This window comes from Adiantum capillus-veneris, chromosome 30 (assembly GCF_014529385.1).
Source record: "Adiantum capillus-veneris isolate H3 chromosome 30, ASM1452938v2, whole genome shotgun sequence".
Lineage (NCBI taxonomy): Eukaryota > Viridiplantae > Streptophyta > Polypodiopsida > Polypodiales > Pteridaceae > Adiantum > Adiantum capillus-veneris.
The window spans coordinates 61,931,321-61,948,784 of NC_140960.1; the positions used below are offsets into that span (position 1 = coordinate 61,931,321).

The 17,464-nt window shown below is 44.4% G+C and overlaps 1 protein-coding gene across 1 annotated transcript in view; it reads right to left on the minus strand.

The window, feature by feature from the left end:
* SEC6 overlaps window positions 1–14,784 on the minus strand; it is a 93,986-nt gene extending 79,202 nt beyond the window's left edge. Inside the window, exons 1-3 of the mRNA XM_086506547.1 lie at window positions 14,560–14,784; window positions 14,406–14,444; window positions 2,561–2,649 (exon numbers count right to left, since the gene is read on the minus strand). Coding sequence (XP_086362673.1) covers window positions 2,561–2,649; window positions 14,406–14,444; window positions 14,560–14,682 — 251 coding nt within the window. The 5' untranslated portion in view covers window positions 14,683–14,784. The remainder of the gene's footprint in view (window positions 1–2,560; window positions 2,650–14,405; window positions 14,445–14,559) is intronic.
* Between the last annotated feature and the right edge of the window lie 2,680 nt (window positions 14,785–17,464).

Sequence of the window (17,464 nt, forward strand, 5' to 3'; positions counted from 1 at the left end):
TGCTCAAGGTTCCTTTTACTTACGAAGGGAGAGCCTTCTGTTCCTTTAGGGAGAGAGTGCAAATGATCACAAACAAAGTGAATGACACTGTGAATGAAGGTACTCAGATTGAGAGATAGAGAGAGAAGAATACAACACTAGAATGTTGTCAAACCCTCCTCCGAAGGCCCCACTCTCTATGGCGAGAGCGGTCTACTATTGATTGCACAAAACTCTACAATGCTTTGGACTTGCCGACGATGTCGACGACGATGAGGATGACGACGAGACGGGCTGAAATCTGAAAACGCTAATGGTTGAAATTTGCAAATCTTTATCTGCTGAATTTTGACTCTATGTCGGTGACGACGACGATGACGATGAGGTGATGACGACACGCTGAAACGCAGATGCTGAAATCTGTGTTTTCCGGGCTGAAACTGCAAACGCTCGCTGATCTGACCGTGCGGCGAGGATCGACTGCGGGAAGGTGAGATCTGCGAGGTTCAGGACTTCTACTGCGGTGTCTTGATGCTGAAAATGCAAAACGCTAATGCATATACCAATTCTGTCGCGATGAATCTGCAAAATGCCGAGGCTGATCTGCAAACCAAAAACGCTAACGCTAGGGCTGAATCTGTGTTGTTCTGCTAACGCTAGGGCTGATCTGCTGTTCTACTGTCGCCAGGCTACTCCAATGCAAAAAGGCTAGGCTGTCCTTGGCAAAAACGCTAGGCTGGTCTTTGGCTGAAAACGATGTGTTGACTGTCGAGGGGGGAGTCTTGCTGAGAAGATGTCTATTGAACCTTGGTTCCTGCTGCCACTTCTGCCAGAAAGTGCTAGCGCTAGGTTTCTTATGTACTTGCTTATCAAAATTGCCCTACCTAGTTCCCAACAAAAGTCACTTAAAAATAATAAGTGAAAATTGGCTAAAATAGGGAAAATAGGTCCATGCACTGTAAAAATGCTCCTGATGGGTTCTGACTGTAATCTGATGATCATGTTGTGTGCAACCAGAGGATATGCATTTAATCTAAGTGTCTGGACATGCACGGTCTACGAACAGACTCACAAAAGTGCCAGATCACTTCCTAAGATAGGCTAACTGAACTGAATTGAACCCATGTCATGAAGTAGCTTGTCCACGTACACATAGGGTTAGATGTGCACGTGACAGGTGGGGTGAAAGCTAATACAAAGAGGGATACAAAAAAGGGGGGGGGGTGGTTAGGGTACCGCCCCAACTCTATCGCCCAATCAAGAAGTATGCCTCTGGTGCTGCTATGTTGTGGGGGCTGCTCGAACTCCTCTGTTTGTGACTGAAAGAAATTTGTAATCTGCCGTTGTCGTTGGTTCTCTCTCATTGTACCCCTCTTCAAGAGATCCTCTCTGTGTCTGCGAATCTAAAGTAAGTATAATCCGAGACATTTCTTATCCTGGTATCTCATGACTCTTGAAAGTGGTCCAAAACCCTCTCTGAATAGACAGTGAAAGTGGCCTCGTATCTCATAGTATACTAGGCAGTGACATATGTAATGTAGCTCTGTCTCTGGCTCTATCTGACACACCTAACAAATCCTAGACTCAACGGGTACTCCTCTATATCTGCTTGTCTCGATCTCTAGCTGATGTGAGGATGAGCGTATCCCGTGGGATAGATGAGTACCCATGTATCCTGGTCTGATCACAAAACCATCCTCCGTACGCTGGAGAAGATGCTTTCTATAGAAAGCCATCTTCGTACCCAACTCATGTGTGGGCTCTATCCATGTCCTCTTCATATCCAGCTGAATCAAGCCCTATCTAATGAGCCTGGTAATCTTTGCCCTAGTGAGGGAGATGGAGGTGCATCCAAAGAGTACTGAAATGGGGGTAGCCGATCCATACTAAAGCCATGTAACTGAAACCAAGATGCTATCTCTGCATACCAACATGATCTATCTCCCTGCAATGCCAATTGTCACGAAGACTCTAGTGCTAATCGAGCATATCTGTCTCTAGGGAGAGAGCCCAAGAGCTATACATAAATGAAACTGATTGAGTGCGTGCCTCCACTACCAATGAAGGAGCAGTGAGCTCCGCCCTAACAATGTCATGTGGTATTGAGGCCTTGGCCCTAATCATCCGAGAAATCATAGACACCAAGGGCCTCTCCATACATCTCCATCCATCAGTATTGCCAGCTCTGCTATGATGATCAACTGAGGGGCCCCATATCTCCACTCCGTACAGCATGGCCGAAGTGACCAAACTGTCTCTCCTAATACCACCTAACAAAACCACAACTGCAACCCGCACAAATATGGGAGCTAAATAGAAAACAAAACCAAGACAGAGCAAGCGTAGAGAGGAAAATTGAATAGAAAAGCATGCAAGCTAACACGTCACACACACCCCATCACACAAGCAATCATTTAAACCTAGCACAATTCCAGGATTTCCTGCTAAAGCCCAACTATGCCCTTCATGAAAGATAATTATCTCTATCATCCCACTCTATTGATCCAAACCCACTTTTTTAAAAACATTAGGACACTCTAAAATGAATCAAGCAAGTTAACAAATGCACAAACATACTTACTTGTCAATGAGAGCAAAGTTGTCACGCAATTGTGTGATAGTTACTTGAGAGGAATTCAGGGAATCAATACCAGATCGGGCCTGTTCAACCTAATAAACATTACAACATCAAGACGTCTTAAAGCGTGCCCACTCTCCGTAATTAATTTGCAATAAACTTGAATTTTCTATTCCAAAAGTTCAATTAGTTAAAACAAATCAGCTCAATAGAGATTGATGTTTAATGATGGAAGAATCTCAACCCTAGCTCAACCCACTCACACACTAGCCAGATAATGCATTAAGAGAAGGAAACTCCTAAAAGGGGACTCATACAGCGATTGGGAAGAATCTCAACCCTAGCTCAACCCACTCACACACTAGCCAGATAGTGCACTAAGAGAAGGAAGAGTCAAGAAGGGGACTCATACAGCCAATCGCCGTAGTTAAGAAAGGGACTCCCTCCCAACTTCAAAGCTGAGGCTTTACATTCCTTTCTATATCCTATTACAATCAACTATCAGCCTGACCATGTCGCCAATACAACTCTCAACAAAACTACTTGACTTGAGGAACATTCCTAGAAGAGGGCGGCAGCTGAAGCCCATAATTCTGTCCATTGGAAGATTGTACACCAAATTAACACTCAGTAAACCTCACATTGTCTCATTGCGCTTCAAGCACCTCTCAAGGGTCAAGGCTCAAGCTCCCTCTCTGATCTCTCTATCTACCTCTTTATTTAGCAATCTATTATTTGTTAAATAAATTATGCATCTCAAGTGAATGCCCACTGCGATCCTATTTGATTATGTTGTCATTTTATGTATTTAATTTACTTATTTGATATGAGCCTCGTCAGGCAATTGATGTGAGGGGTCTTGAAGTCCCCCCAAAAAGGTAAACAAGAAGCACTCTGCTGCCGTTGTAATAATTATATATTCATTGCCGGTTGGGTTGCTTTGAGCAAACTCTCTCTCTCTCACTCTCTCGTGCATTCTCCCTCTTTCTTTCCGCATCATCAACTTTGACATGGTATCAGAGTTTCATGCTCCACAAATGTGGGGGAGCATGAAGGAGAAGAGAAAAGAGGGTCTATTCAGCTGTCTACTGTGTTACACAGCGTTCTAATAATGCAGGTGACTCATCAGCAAAAAATTAACACTATCAGAAGTTTTTCAAGTGGTGGCTAACGTTTAATAAGACACCATGCTACTGCTAAGTAGAGTTGATCCAGATACTTTTTGAAATAACTATGTCTCATGCAGTCATGCTCTGCCGGCATTCTCTAGACCCAAGCCCACGATGGTTTCCCCGTGTTCGAACATCAACAATAAACGAACTGGAGACAACTATGCTCAGTGGACATTGATCATGTGTAACGGGACGGCACCACGTGCCAATTTTAAAGGACAGAGACTATTAGCACCTCATAACAATTGAACACAAAGAGAGAGAGAGAGAGAGAGAGAGAGAGAGAGAGAGAGAGAGAGAGAATCCACACGAGACACGGAATGATGGAGCTCCAATCCCACACGGCATTGGCCCCAAACTCTGGCGCCCCTTTTGGTATTTCTTTATATTGCTCTAGCAAGGTTACTTCTTCTTGGACTCTGCTATGCTCCTCTGCAAGGCAGGATGCTAGAAAGGCAGCCTAGTATACATATTTAAAGGCCCTTGGCCTCTCCAAAAGCATCTGGTATGAAAAGCAAGATATCCAAAAGCATCTGGTCCAAAAGCTCACACTCATGTGCCTGTCCGTAAAGCGCTGCCATGTCATCCTCTGTCTCCGAATTCACCGGTTGATCCATACAAGCTACGACGCCATCTTCCCTATGCAATTTTGATGGAGTCCTGCTTTACTTAGGGTTTAGGCCCCTCAGCCGAGATCTGGAAGTTGTTTAGGGTTAGGATTTAAGTTTGGGGTTTTAGGCCCCTCGGTTATCTTTTGCAAGTTGGGTTCTCTTCTTCTGCCTCTAGGTTTTAAGCCCCTCGGCCGGCTTCAGTAAGTTGGTCAAATCTTCAAGGTTTGCCACGTCAGCAGTTTGTGACATCATGCACCTGTGTCACAAACTGCTGACGTGTCAAGCCTTGAAGAATGGAGCCAACTTGCAGATCACGGCCGAGGGGCCTAAACCCTAAGAACAAGCAACAGCAGCAGAAGAAGTCCTACCAACTTATGGGACCCCATCCGATGGGGCCCAAGTGACCTAAAGGAATTAAAATAAAGCTGGACCCTCACACAACGTAGAATCTGATTACGTGGCAATTGTACGAAAAACCTTGATTTTGCGCTGACATGATGACGTGGCATACCGTACGGATTTCCGCGTTTTGCCTTGACTACTGACGTGGAAGTTGTACGGATTTCCGTGATTTACGCTGGTAGCTTTTGGGCATTGCTTTTGGATCAGATGCTTTTAAGTTTGAAGGCTTTTCATGTAAAACTGCTTTTGGGGCCTAGGGCCTTTAAATATGAGGCCATGGGCTCATTCTCTGGCATGCTTCTTAGAGAAGGTGCAGAGTCTGGAGTATCCGCTTGTACTGTGTTGATGCAATATAAAGAAATACCAAAAAGGGGCGCCAAGGTTTGGGGCCAATACTCTCTAGGGTGGAATTCCGCCACTCCGTGTTGCGTGTTGTCTCTCTCTCTCAATTCAGTTGTTATTGAAGTGCTAAAAAGCTTGTTCAATCTGTTCTTTTCTGGCACGTGGTGCCCGTCTTGTGACACCTGTGGTCTCTACGCAAAAGCTTGTGGGATATAGTCGACAGCACAAGACCCGTGAGCTCGGACCATTACAAGTGGACTCGAGTCTAGACTTCAAGATGACAAGTTTATTCAATCATGTGTTGATTAAGATGCGAGTAATGTGAAGGCGATGTCAACCATTGTTCAGGCACTCACAAGGACATCTCTTCCACGTACATGCTATGCAAACTGCTGGTGAAATGTCGTCAAAGCTCAGACATATGTTTGATCGCGACTCTACAATGCGAGCGGTCACCCTTCTTGCATAGTTACTTTCCATGCCTGGACTTCCATGCATTCAATTTTTATGAAGACAAAGGTCATCTATAACCTGCCTGTACACCGTAGAGGGCAGTACTAATTCAATTACCTATTAACTTTACACAGAGCACTTGAAAGAAAAGAGCACACAGATGCGTCCAGTGGCTAGAATGTCACTATGCACACGAGACCGACGCCTTGTAGGCCCCAAAGACTGGTGCCCCTTTCGGTATTTTTTTATTCAATTGAAAATAAACAATCCAATCACTTAGATCAAAGTCTCGCAAAGCTGTCCAAACCTGGCACGAGCTGAAATTGCAGGTTTCTGACCCAATTTCGGTAGCATGACGACGCCAAAACCTCTGTAAGCCAAAAGTGCCTATCTAGGACGGATTCCCTCACAATTTAGAAGCTTTCTAGCGAACTGTGACAGAATTTCAGCGTGCTGTAATTTTCTGTTTTTCCACTGTAGGGTGCCCAAAACTGTCACACTCTTGGTCACCTCCAAGACGGGAATCTGACACGACACACGAGAGAATCACTTAAAATACTTCACAACTTTAAAATCACAATTCAATTTGGTTAACACACGCCCGGTGTAGTTCCGTGCCCAGAGAGATTGGCCCCAAAGACTGGCGCCCCTTTCGGTATTTCTTTTACATTAATGTTTGAGCAAAGTGCAACTCCCGAAGGGGTCCTCTACTCTCAGACTTTGAGGCCATATGCTATGAAAAGTGAGGCCCTTGGACTTCTTTTATTCTTACAAGGGATGCCAAAAGCAGAGCCCCAAAAGCAATTAAACTCAAAAGCAAACTGCCCCAAAAGCAATTGGTCCTCAAAAACTGCCAAAAAAGCATCAGTGTAAATTTTGAAAATCCGTACAGGCTGACACGTCGTCAGCTAGCGCAAAAAGCGGAATTCTGTACATTGCCACGTCAGCCTGCCAACGCGTTTTGCGGGGGTCCGTACTGCTGCCACGTGGCACTGCTTTTGTACAATCTATCACGTCAGCACATCTGTTGTGTGCGTGTCCAGGCAGTGTTGCCACGTCATCATTTTGTGACAAAAACCGAGTACACGCATCCCAAAGTTTTCCCGAGGCTCCCTGGCGTTTCCTTGCAGTTTAGGTGCGAAACCCTAAACCTGCAGAAAAACACAGCAGGCTGTAATTCTCTGTTTTGGATCGTTTTTAGCGGAGCAAACACGTTTGCGCGTGTCGCCAGGGCTCCTGCATGCAATGGGACAGTTCTCTTGTAATTTGGACGAGTTCTCACGCAAGAAAACTCTCCAAACAATTAGCTAATCCGGTTCCTATTCAGAAGGCTCTTGCCTTGGCAAACGCGCATAAAACTGTACATAATCATATAAATAGCCCAACTAGTGGGGCATTACCATATGTGCAAAAGGGGGGGAGAGATGCACAAGAGCAAATCATCGCGCTACATGATACAGAGGAGAAGGCAAGCTTTCCATTAAAGCTGTGATCGCCTACACCCACTACTCACACACACTGTAGGTCACAAAAATCAAAAATCAGCCTTCTCTCTAATTTGGGCACCCCCCTTGCTGAGGTGCCTTGCAAGTGGCTCTGCTAATGCCAAGTGTCCAGTTTGCCCCTTTGGTTGAATTTCCTAGTTCCCACCAACTTATAAAGTTTTAAGTGACTTGCCGAGTGGCCAAGATTTCCTTATGGCGCACACAGGCTTCCATACTCATGAGAATTCAGTGCTAACTGGCCCGACCAGTCCTAGACTGACAGACCTAGATTCCCAATGTGAGAAACCAATTCGGCCGAAGCCGTTTCACACTCGCCATGCAATGTCCACTTGCACCTTTTCAAGGGTTCCGAGGAAAACAAGTAAAAAGAAAATAAATAAGAATATGTAGTACATATTTAGAGAAGGCAACAAAAATTATACACCTCTTGGTGATATCATCCATGATCAAATCAAACTATGGACAATGCATTGACTGGTTGGTACTTACGAAGTTTCCTGAGGAGTACGAGATGGTGGTTGTTAGTACCTCACCACATCCATCCTGCACATGACATGACACAAGCTATACTCGCACAAAGACGAGCATAGAGAGTGGACATCAGACTCACCTCCCAGCCATAGAGCCAATACGGTCTCACCCTCGAGCCTAAGAGCCTACAGCTAACGGGCTAGCCTCCTACCGCAAGGACTGGTCTCCCATACCACCAAGCCAACAGGGTGAGTAGGTGGAGCTGCCAAGGGTCTAGAGTCCAAGTGTGGTGATCACACAAGATGTCTCACAAATGAGACCTCATTCCTATTTATAGGACTTCTTAACCACCCTTAAATTAAGGGGACGTTCACACGCAAGGTCAGCTCACACTGGCCGACATATTGCAAGCGCCCATCCTGATGTCTGGGGACGTAACACCCCCTCTTATTTTAAATTGTTGTCCTCAATGATATCTTTGGTTATAAAATCGAGAAAACGACTACGGCGATGGTAGTCCCAAGACATAGCAATCACACTAGACCTCAAGGTTTTTAGCTCGAAAAGAGACACCTACTGAGAGATGTCAAGAAACTTCAAGTTATAATCTGCTAGGGTTTCCATGGCAAGCATTTCAGAATACCCCGCTCGGCCAGAAGTTGCACTCCGAAGGAAGATGTCAGAAACCATATAACTTCGGGCAAAAAAATTTCTTGAAAGCTTGCCAAGTCCTTGGAGTGTGTGCCTTGGTAGCTATAGACATCAACATGTGCATGGCACTGCTTTTGAGAAAAACAATGACTCGAAACAAATCTTGGATCCTTCTTTGCAAGTGATCTTTTTGGCTTATGCCCTGTAAGACATGAGCGGTGAAGACGGGAGCACGCCCGATGCGCGATGTATGAAGGGTGGGAGTGGCTAATAAGTCCGGGGTCGGGACCTGAAGATACTTCAAATAAAATTCCAGTAGACTTTTGGAAGTGCCGGTTTGCTCTATCTGCTCTTTGGTAGGACCGGTATGCTTTCAAAAAAGCACACGCCTGATGCTCTGATACCACTGTCACAAGACAGGCACCACGTGCCAGTAGAAAAGAACAGACTGAACAGACTTTTAGCACTTCAATAACAATTGAACTGAGAGAGAGAGAGAGACGACACACGACACGAAGTGGCGGAATTCCACCCGAGAGAGTATTGGCCCCAAACCTTGACGCCCCTTTCGGTATTTCTTTATATTGCATCATCAGACTTTTGAAAGTGCCGGTTTGCTCTGTCTGCTCTTTGGTAGGACCGGTATGCTTTAAGAAAAGCCGTGCCAATAGAAAAGAATAGACTGAACAGACTTTTAGCACCTCAATAACAATCGAACAGAGAGAGAGAGAGAGAGAGAGAGAGACGACACGTGACACGGAGTGGCGGAATTCCACCCCAGAGAGTATTGGCCCCAAACCTTGACGCCCCTTTCGGTATTTCTTTATATTGCATCATCAGACTTTTGGAAGTGCCGGTTTGCTCTGTCTGCTCTTTGGTAGGACAGGTATGCTTTCAAAAAAGCACACGCCTGATGCTCTGATACCACTGTCACAAGACAGGCACCACGTGCCAATAGAAAAGAACAGACTGAACAAACTTTTAGCACTTCAATAACAATTGCACTGAGAGAGAGCGAGACAACACGTGACACGGAGTGGCGGAATTCCACCCCAGAGAGTATTGGCCGCAAACCTTGACGCCCCTTTCGGTATTTCTTTATATTGCATCATCAAAGTACAAGCCGGTACTACAGACTCTACACCTTCTCCAGGAAGCATGCCAGAGAATGAGCCCATGGCCTCATATTTAAAGGCCCTAGGCCCCAAAAGCGGTTTTACATGAAAAGCCTTCAAACTCAAAAGCATCTGGTCCAAAAGCAACGCCCAAAAGTGCCAACGTAATTTACGAAAATCCGTACAGCCTGCCGCGTCAGCATGTCAACGCAAAACGAGGAAATCTGTACAGTCTGCCACGTCAGCATTGCCAACGTGATTTCCAAAGCGTCAGTACTGCTGCCACATCATCAGCTGCGCGTGTGTGTGGGTGGGTCCTGCTTTATTTTAATTCCTTTATGTCAATGGAGCCCCATCGGACGGGGTCCCCATAAGTTTTCTTTCTTCTGTTACTTGTTCTTCTTAGGATTTAGACCCCTCGGCTAGGACCTGCAAGTTGGCTCCATTCTTCGGGGCTTTGACACGTCAGCCAATGTAACTGGGAATGGGCAAAACACAGCCTAAACGTTTCGAAACGACATTCTGGACAAGTCTCATTCCCAAAACGGAGTCGGGAATGGAAGCCGTTCCGGAACGCAGTGTAACCGGAACGGTGTTCCAGAATATGAGGCGGAAAGTAGACATTTGGGGACAAAAAAGTTGACTTTTGCGGGACAGATTTGGGTTGTTTGGGGAACATATTTGGTGCAATTTGAGGGCAGGTTTGAAGGCAGATTTGGGGGCAGTTTTTGGGTTGTTTAGGAGTTTATTTGGGACTAAGCTGAATGGAGGTAGTTCACGCCTTACTTTAGCCGATCGTTCCGGGCCCCCCTCCTCCTCCCCGTTCCGAACCCTCCCGTTCCCGTTCTAGGTAACTATGACGTCAGCAGTTTGACACCAGCGGGGCACCCACTTCCAACATCTAATGTACTGACAGGTCTTGTGGTTGATGGTAGTCATGGGGGGCTGATCGCCCCCTCTCACATCTTGCATTTGTGTCTGTTCTCTCTCTCTCTCTCTCTCTCTCTCTCTCTCTCTCTCTCTCTCTCTCTCTCTCTCTCTCTCTCTCTCTCTCTCTCTCTCTTCGTTGTCTGATCGACCAGACACGGGTGAGGAAGAGGAGATTATATTGCTGCTTCGTTGACTTCCGCAAAGCATTTGACACAGTACCTAGAGAGAGACTTTTCCGATGTCTGGCTGCGCTTGGGATTGGAGAGGAGAGATCTATGCATTGTATGAGCATGTATCTGGCAGAGTGAGATGCCCGGGTGGATTATCTGACACCCTTGTGAGCACCATTGGTGTGAAACAAGGTTGCCCCCTATCACCTACACTCTTTGGTCTATACATTGACGAGATTGAAGACTTCATCTTGCACAGGGGTGGAGAGGGTGTGGATATTGCAAGGACTACTGTACACATACTCTTATATGCAGATGATATTGTCCTGATGTCAGAGACGGCAGAGGGACTACAACTACATTTGCAGGCCCTGGATGATTTCTGCTCACAGAGAGGACTCACGGTGAACCTTGGCAAGACCAAGGTTCTCATATTTCATACATCGGCTCAGATTCGCCGACAGAGTAGATTTACAGTAGTTGGAGGGGATATAGAGGTGACAGGCTCATATGTATATCTGGGGGTTACATTCACCGCAGCATCAGGGACCTTCTCCATGACATAGGCAGCCAGAGATAGACTTACCAGAGGATACGCATCACTAGCTCTGATGGAGAGACAGTGCCACCAGGCCCACTTCCAGGAGCCCCGGACGAAGGGGTGGCTCTTTGACACACTGGTCACACCTGCACTCATGTATGCCTCGGCCATTTGGGGACCGGAACTGGCAGACTCAGTATGGACAAAGATAGAGAGGCCACAGATTATTATGATCTCCAAGATGATTCGCAGCAAGCCATCAGTTCCACACGACATTATTAGAGCTGAGCTGGCTGCACCACTGATGTTGGTAGAGGCACTCTTTCAGACTGTTTGCCTTCTTCGCAGATTCAAAGATATGGATCCAGATAGGATCTCTCATAGAGCCTTCATTGCATCTAGAGAGATGGCACAGGCAAGGGACACTAGCTCATGGTATGCCCAGACAAGAGATTGGCTAGCTTAGCACGGTTTTGATATCGATAGACTACCACCACTCCAGTATGACACCCAGGCCCCGACCTATACCCTCTCACGCTCTGAGCGGAATAGGGTCATCAGACAGGAGATATGGCATACATATATTCAGAGGACATGGCGCAGGCCCACAGAGTCACAGACACCCTACCTCCTAAAATGCTATATTACTATGAGCATTTTCTGAGGTTCTCAGAGCAGGGATTCATTGAGATTCCATTATACATGCAAGAGTACATGCCACACCGACTTCGGGTCAACATTGGCCAGCTACGAGTGTCATCACATCAGCTAGAGATTGAGAGTGGCAGAGCCAGAGGCATACCACGAGAGGAGCGTACATGCCGGATTTGCCAGACGGAGGTGGAGAGTGAGGAGCATTTTGTCATGAGATGCCCAGCATATACAGAGCTGAGAGAGAGATATGGCATTGGAGACTCATTACAGCAGCATATGATAGGTCGAGAGCAGAGGAGGTTTGGCCAGTTCCTGGTTGTGGCTTTAGAGGTTCGAGAGCAGTTGTTACAGCCACGCCAGAGTCAAGATAGCAGGACACAGACTACCATCACACAGTTTTTCCAACGAGCAGGGCCAGACCCCCCCACACTACCTACACAAAGTAGAGGGCTTACCCTTCTGCAGGCAGAGTCTCAGAGGGCACGTCGGAGACCGAGGCTCCCAGGATACACGACACATGGGTGTCACCAGAGGGAGATCTCGAGGATACTAACCTTACACCATCGGTATCTAGAGCAGAGTCATGTACCAGCACCAGGAGATCCAGCATTCCAGGGATACCTGAGCAAGCCACCACCGATGTACCACATTCTCTACCCTACATATGTTGCTTGTTTTTAGATACCCTCCCTATCATCTCATGGTGGTATCACCTTGCAGCCCCTAGTTGAGCCTGATGATGCGTGAGCACACCTCGACACGAGGACCCACACTATACATTGTACACCACATGCACTACCCTACCACACCCTTTTGCATAGTATAGGCTCATTTCAGTTTGTACCCTTTTCTTATTTTCTGATGCCTAGAGCATCAACACATGTATATCATATTGTCTCATAGGTCGAGTTCGGCCTTTCGAAGACGTTAATAAAGCTTTCTTTCTTTCTTTCTCTCTCTCTCTAACATCTTTTGCTAGCTATTCTAACAATATGAAGAGTCACCTGCCTCAAAACTACGATGCCCTCTGATAATGGCAAAAAAACTCATTTGATCAAACGCCTTCAGGATATCGCCCAAGACCAAGACCAAGCACAAGGCACTAGCCTCACAAGGCCACGCACAAACAGAAACAAGTCCTCTTCCTACACCTACACAAAATTCCCAAGAAATGACTTGTTATTCCCAACATTCCCAAGACTTGTTATCGCACAAGCCTATCCATTTACACTCTCTCTCCCTTATCTCTCATCTCTAAGTATTATTGGAAAGGTCTCAAGTTATATCTTTTGTTATTCAAGACAAGTTGTTTGCTCTTTCAAGCTTTAGGGTTGTTCGTCATCACGTCCTAGACATGGACCACAATGTGACCACAATTATCTCCCATATGCGCATTATGTTTATTAAAGTCCTTGATTGCAGGATGAGGTAAAAAATGGAGATGCTCCAAACTATCGAAGACAAACGGAACGAAAAGTGTGAATCTTTCCAATTTCATTGACCTATATATGCACCTTGAAAGCATGAGGCAATGACTGGTGTAGTTTTCAATTGAGAGCAATTCCACAATGACGCGTCAAAAAGTCTCCTATCGAAGATCCCTCCTTATGAAAAATATAAAACCAAACATTCTATCCCAATCACCAACATAAAACACCTATGTTTCAGAAGACAATGTTTCAATTCGCGACAACCCCTAGCTATAAGGTTAACCAAGTCATCTTTATGTATGTTCTAGAATGTTTCACCCACCATGCGTCTCAAAGAAGCGGAATGCATTTGGCAGTTATTGCTTGCACCATTGCCTAGCTGAAACTTTGGATGCCATATATTAACATTGTGTTTTGAGATTTACAGACGTAGATGAATATGTACGAGACTTTCCTAAAGAGAAGGCTAATAGAAAGGTGGGTTATCTGATATATATGGAAACTTTTGGAAGGTTCTTAGGGAGGCTCATTGCTTGGGGGGGGGGGGGGGGGGGGGGTGTTAATTCACCTAAAAATATGTAAGTGTAGCACGTCAGTTCATCGGGATGGGGTTTTTGAATTTCAAAGACTTACATAATTACATGTACAAAAGGGGTTACAAAATGGAATTTTGAAAAACGGTTAAAGGTTTATGAAGAAGAAGGGATCATTGTATTCATGGTGAAGTGAGTGTGTAGAGGGATTTTATAAATACCTCTTGAAAGCCTGTGCTATAGGTAACCCCACAGGATCATTGTGATGTATTCTATTTGACAATGGCAACAAAATCTTTATTCTAGTTTAGCAAACAAGATAACCACTTCCAGCAATCAATCCAGAATGTTTGGTCTCAATGCTGTGGTATGCCTTCAACATTGATGGTACTTGAAATGAAATGAGGGAAGCCTATGAGTCCAGGTTTGCAGAAGGAATGGGAAACTCCGTGCGATACCTATGATTGAATTTTCATTTTTGGGTCAATCACGAATAAGAAATTGGCGGAACGCTCAACAATTGAGTGCGCTAATCAACTCTAGCAATTCAAAAACGCTGTGCATTGACCATTTGCTAAGAACACTTATAGCTAGATCACCCCTTCCCTCCCAAGTACGATCCATATAGTGGTATGAAATCCAACAATTCAAAGCTTTCATAAAATCTCAAAACAAGAAACAGGAATGATTAATGATGCTCTTCTTTGAGTCCACAAGCCTCCAAATGAAGAGAATGGACGTCAATTCAAACTGCTCTTCTTCTAAGCTATGTGGCATCAGAGGAAGAGAATGATTCATCTGAAATCTCTCATTGATGTGTCTGACAAAGCGACCCAAACATTCTTGAAGAACGCGTCAATGGGCTCACCTGAGTGATCACGCTAGTACTGAGCTGAGCGTCATTAGCCTGCAGATAGAAGAAGGGCTTCGTTAAGAACTATGGGGGCGTATGTCACACACACACGAGAGAGAGAGAGAGAGAGAGAGAGAGAGAGAGAGAGAGAGAGAGAGAGAGAACGAACCTGGAGACGTTGCGCATAGTCAGCTCTGAGGGCCGAGATGGAAGCCAAGGAGCTAGGCAGCGGCAACAGCTTCGCTACCTCCCGCACTGCAGCCTCCCTCGCTTCCACTCCTAGATCCTGCATCTCTCTCTCGCTCTCTCTCTCTCAATGCACCTTTAGCCGGCCTTCAGCAAGTTCAGCTCTTATAGACGACATTGTTTCACGACAGTCCAAAAGACAGAAGAAATTGGTAATAGTAGGGAGTTCAAAGTTACAAAACGTTAATACTCTTACAAACAAAGTATACTGCACGATGCTGAGATTATTCGATTATTCGCTAAGATTCCCTTTGAAGGGTGGTTCACCATCCTTACAAAAGAGTGAAACGGTTTCGAGCCCTGACACCAACAAGATTGACTGCGATTGCGCTCCCGTAACCACTACAACAGAACAAGATGTTATCTAACCTTGCCCCTTTTAAAAACAAGTAATGTCTATTTCGACCTGAGCGTCTTCTCGTCGCCCTGCCTCTGCACTACCTCCTCGCCCGCAGTTGCCTCTACACTACTTTGTATGTGCGTCACCTCATCCGCACTACTTGGCCGCCAGACATCCGTAGTATGCCCGTTTTCTTGCTACCAATAAGGTATCATGCAAGATTCTATCTTTTTCTCGATTTTCCCCAGCTGTGTACCCCCTACTAGGGAGTTCAAAGTGACAAAATGCTAGTACTCTTACAAACAATCAGGAAGTGTTAAAAAACTTAAGATTGCCTAGAGGAAGTTCAAAGACTGTGGGTGGCATGTCTCAATTTAGCCTTGAGACGGTTAGAAATTCAAGATAGCATGTTGAGCTGAAAAAATTCTCTTTGATTTTGAAAGAGAATAATACAAATATAGCTAACCACAATAAATTAAGAGAGTACTTTTCCTTTCACTATGTCAAAAGGAAACTATGAAGGACGTCTCCTCTCCATCATCATTTTTTAGATGATTTTACTCGATTTAAGATTTCATTTTGGCCTTATTTTCAAACCTAAAACAACACGTACTAACGTTGGGGCCTTTGCCACTCGCAAGGCAAAAAAGTCTTAACTTTTGTCGGAATAAGTTTGGTTCCTCGATTAGATTGAGCTTAAATTCAAATCCAATTTAAAGAAACTCTTTATCAATTGTTCACACAACCTTACAAAAATTGCACTTCAATGATAACACATGCCCACAGGCAACCTAATTCTATAAGTAGTAGCTAGAATCAAGACTTCAATTATTTCCTTCATTAGGTTTAAGAAAATGTTCACAATTTCACAAGTGATTGCAAAAAAAAAGAATGACATTAGTATTAAGTCTCCCTTTTTTCAGCACAAAATCACATGAATGAAGATAATGATACAAATGAGGATCAAAGAATGACCTAGTCATCTGCACTTTTCACACACACACACACACACAGAGAGAGAGAGAGCGAATCAAGTTTGTAAGGCATGGTCACTAATGTTGAAGTACTGGGAGGTTAAAAAAGTAAAATTTTGACCTTTTCTCAACTCCACAGGTATAAGCATATTGTAAGGAGGCTCTGATTCAAGTTTGGTAGCATTTGGACTTGTATAGGCTCAAAAATCTTTGAAAACGAACTATGAACACATAATTTGGCCTAAAAACTTCAAAATTAGACTATACTCCATGAAACTTGATTTATGGCTTGATTAGTACATTTAGTTCAAGCCAAAAAAGTTGAAAAATTCCTTCATTTTGACACTGGAGATAATAAGCGCGCTTAATATCTCCTACCCTAAAAATGAATCTTTTGTAAGTTTTTTCAAAAGGGATTCGGTCTAGGGTAGCAATAGAGTACTTGGAAGAAGTTTCAAGTAATTTGGACATCATTTGACTTCCTTGTTTTGTGATTGAAACTGCCAAACAGAAACTATTGGGGATTTAGACCAAACTTACCAAAAACTGAAATAACCTCATTTAGGATTTATTGGAGATATATTTGACCAATGTGGACCAACAAAAGTGTAAAATTGTCAAATTTTGACCCAATAGATAATAAGCCGCCAAAATTATCAAGTTTTGACTTAGTAGATAATAAGCGCTTATTATCTCCTGATAGCTAGAGGGATCCATTTTGACATTTTTTGGTCTAGATAGCTGGTAGACACCTCAAGCAAATAGCCTAGCAAGTTTGGAGTTATTTGGATATTGTTTGCTATTTGAAATTGGGTTTACCATAATTGAAATTGTAGATTGACCTTGTCGTTGTTTTGACAGGATTGAAGCAAAGTTTTCACCAAGAATCCTTGTACATTCTTATTGATCAATAGATTAACTTGTTTACTCTTGATTTCATAGGAGAGATCGAGATCAACTTGGAAAATTTCCATATTGGATCTACGACATCAGAAACGGGTTGATATTACTGGTATTGAAGGCTAGGTATTCGTTTCTATTGAGTAGCTGAAGTCTTTATATACCTAAGGTCAGGCTATATTGTTGCAAATCAGGGATACAATAGAGAATTTGAGAGTAAGGTATCTACAAAGGAGAGCGTAAACCAAGGGACGCATTTAGAGACTATAGTGGAAGAAGTACCAGACACTTACTCTGACTCAAGTTCTGAGATGTCTGCCTTCTCGACTCAATCGGGGATTGGAACCTCTCTTAGGCTCAAGCACATTTTGACCTTCTACAAGACTAACAAGCATGGAGCTCGGATCTATTTGGATCCCAACAAGGAGTATGCGGTAAGGGTAAATGACCATACTGTTGAGTTTGAAGAGGAGGTTAGAGCTGACAAGCAAGATACCTTCTATATGGACCAAATTGGAGTGCAATACTTGAAGATTGGGATCATCTGTAGATCGATGGGGATTAGAATTCGATATACTAATTCCAACATGGCCACTAAAGAGGGACCTCCAGTG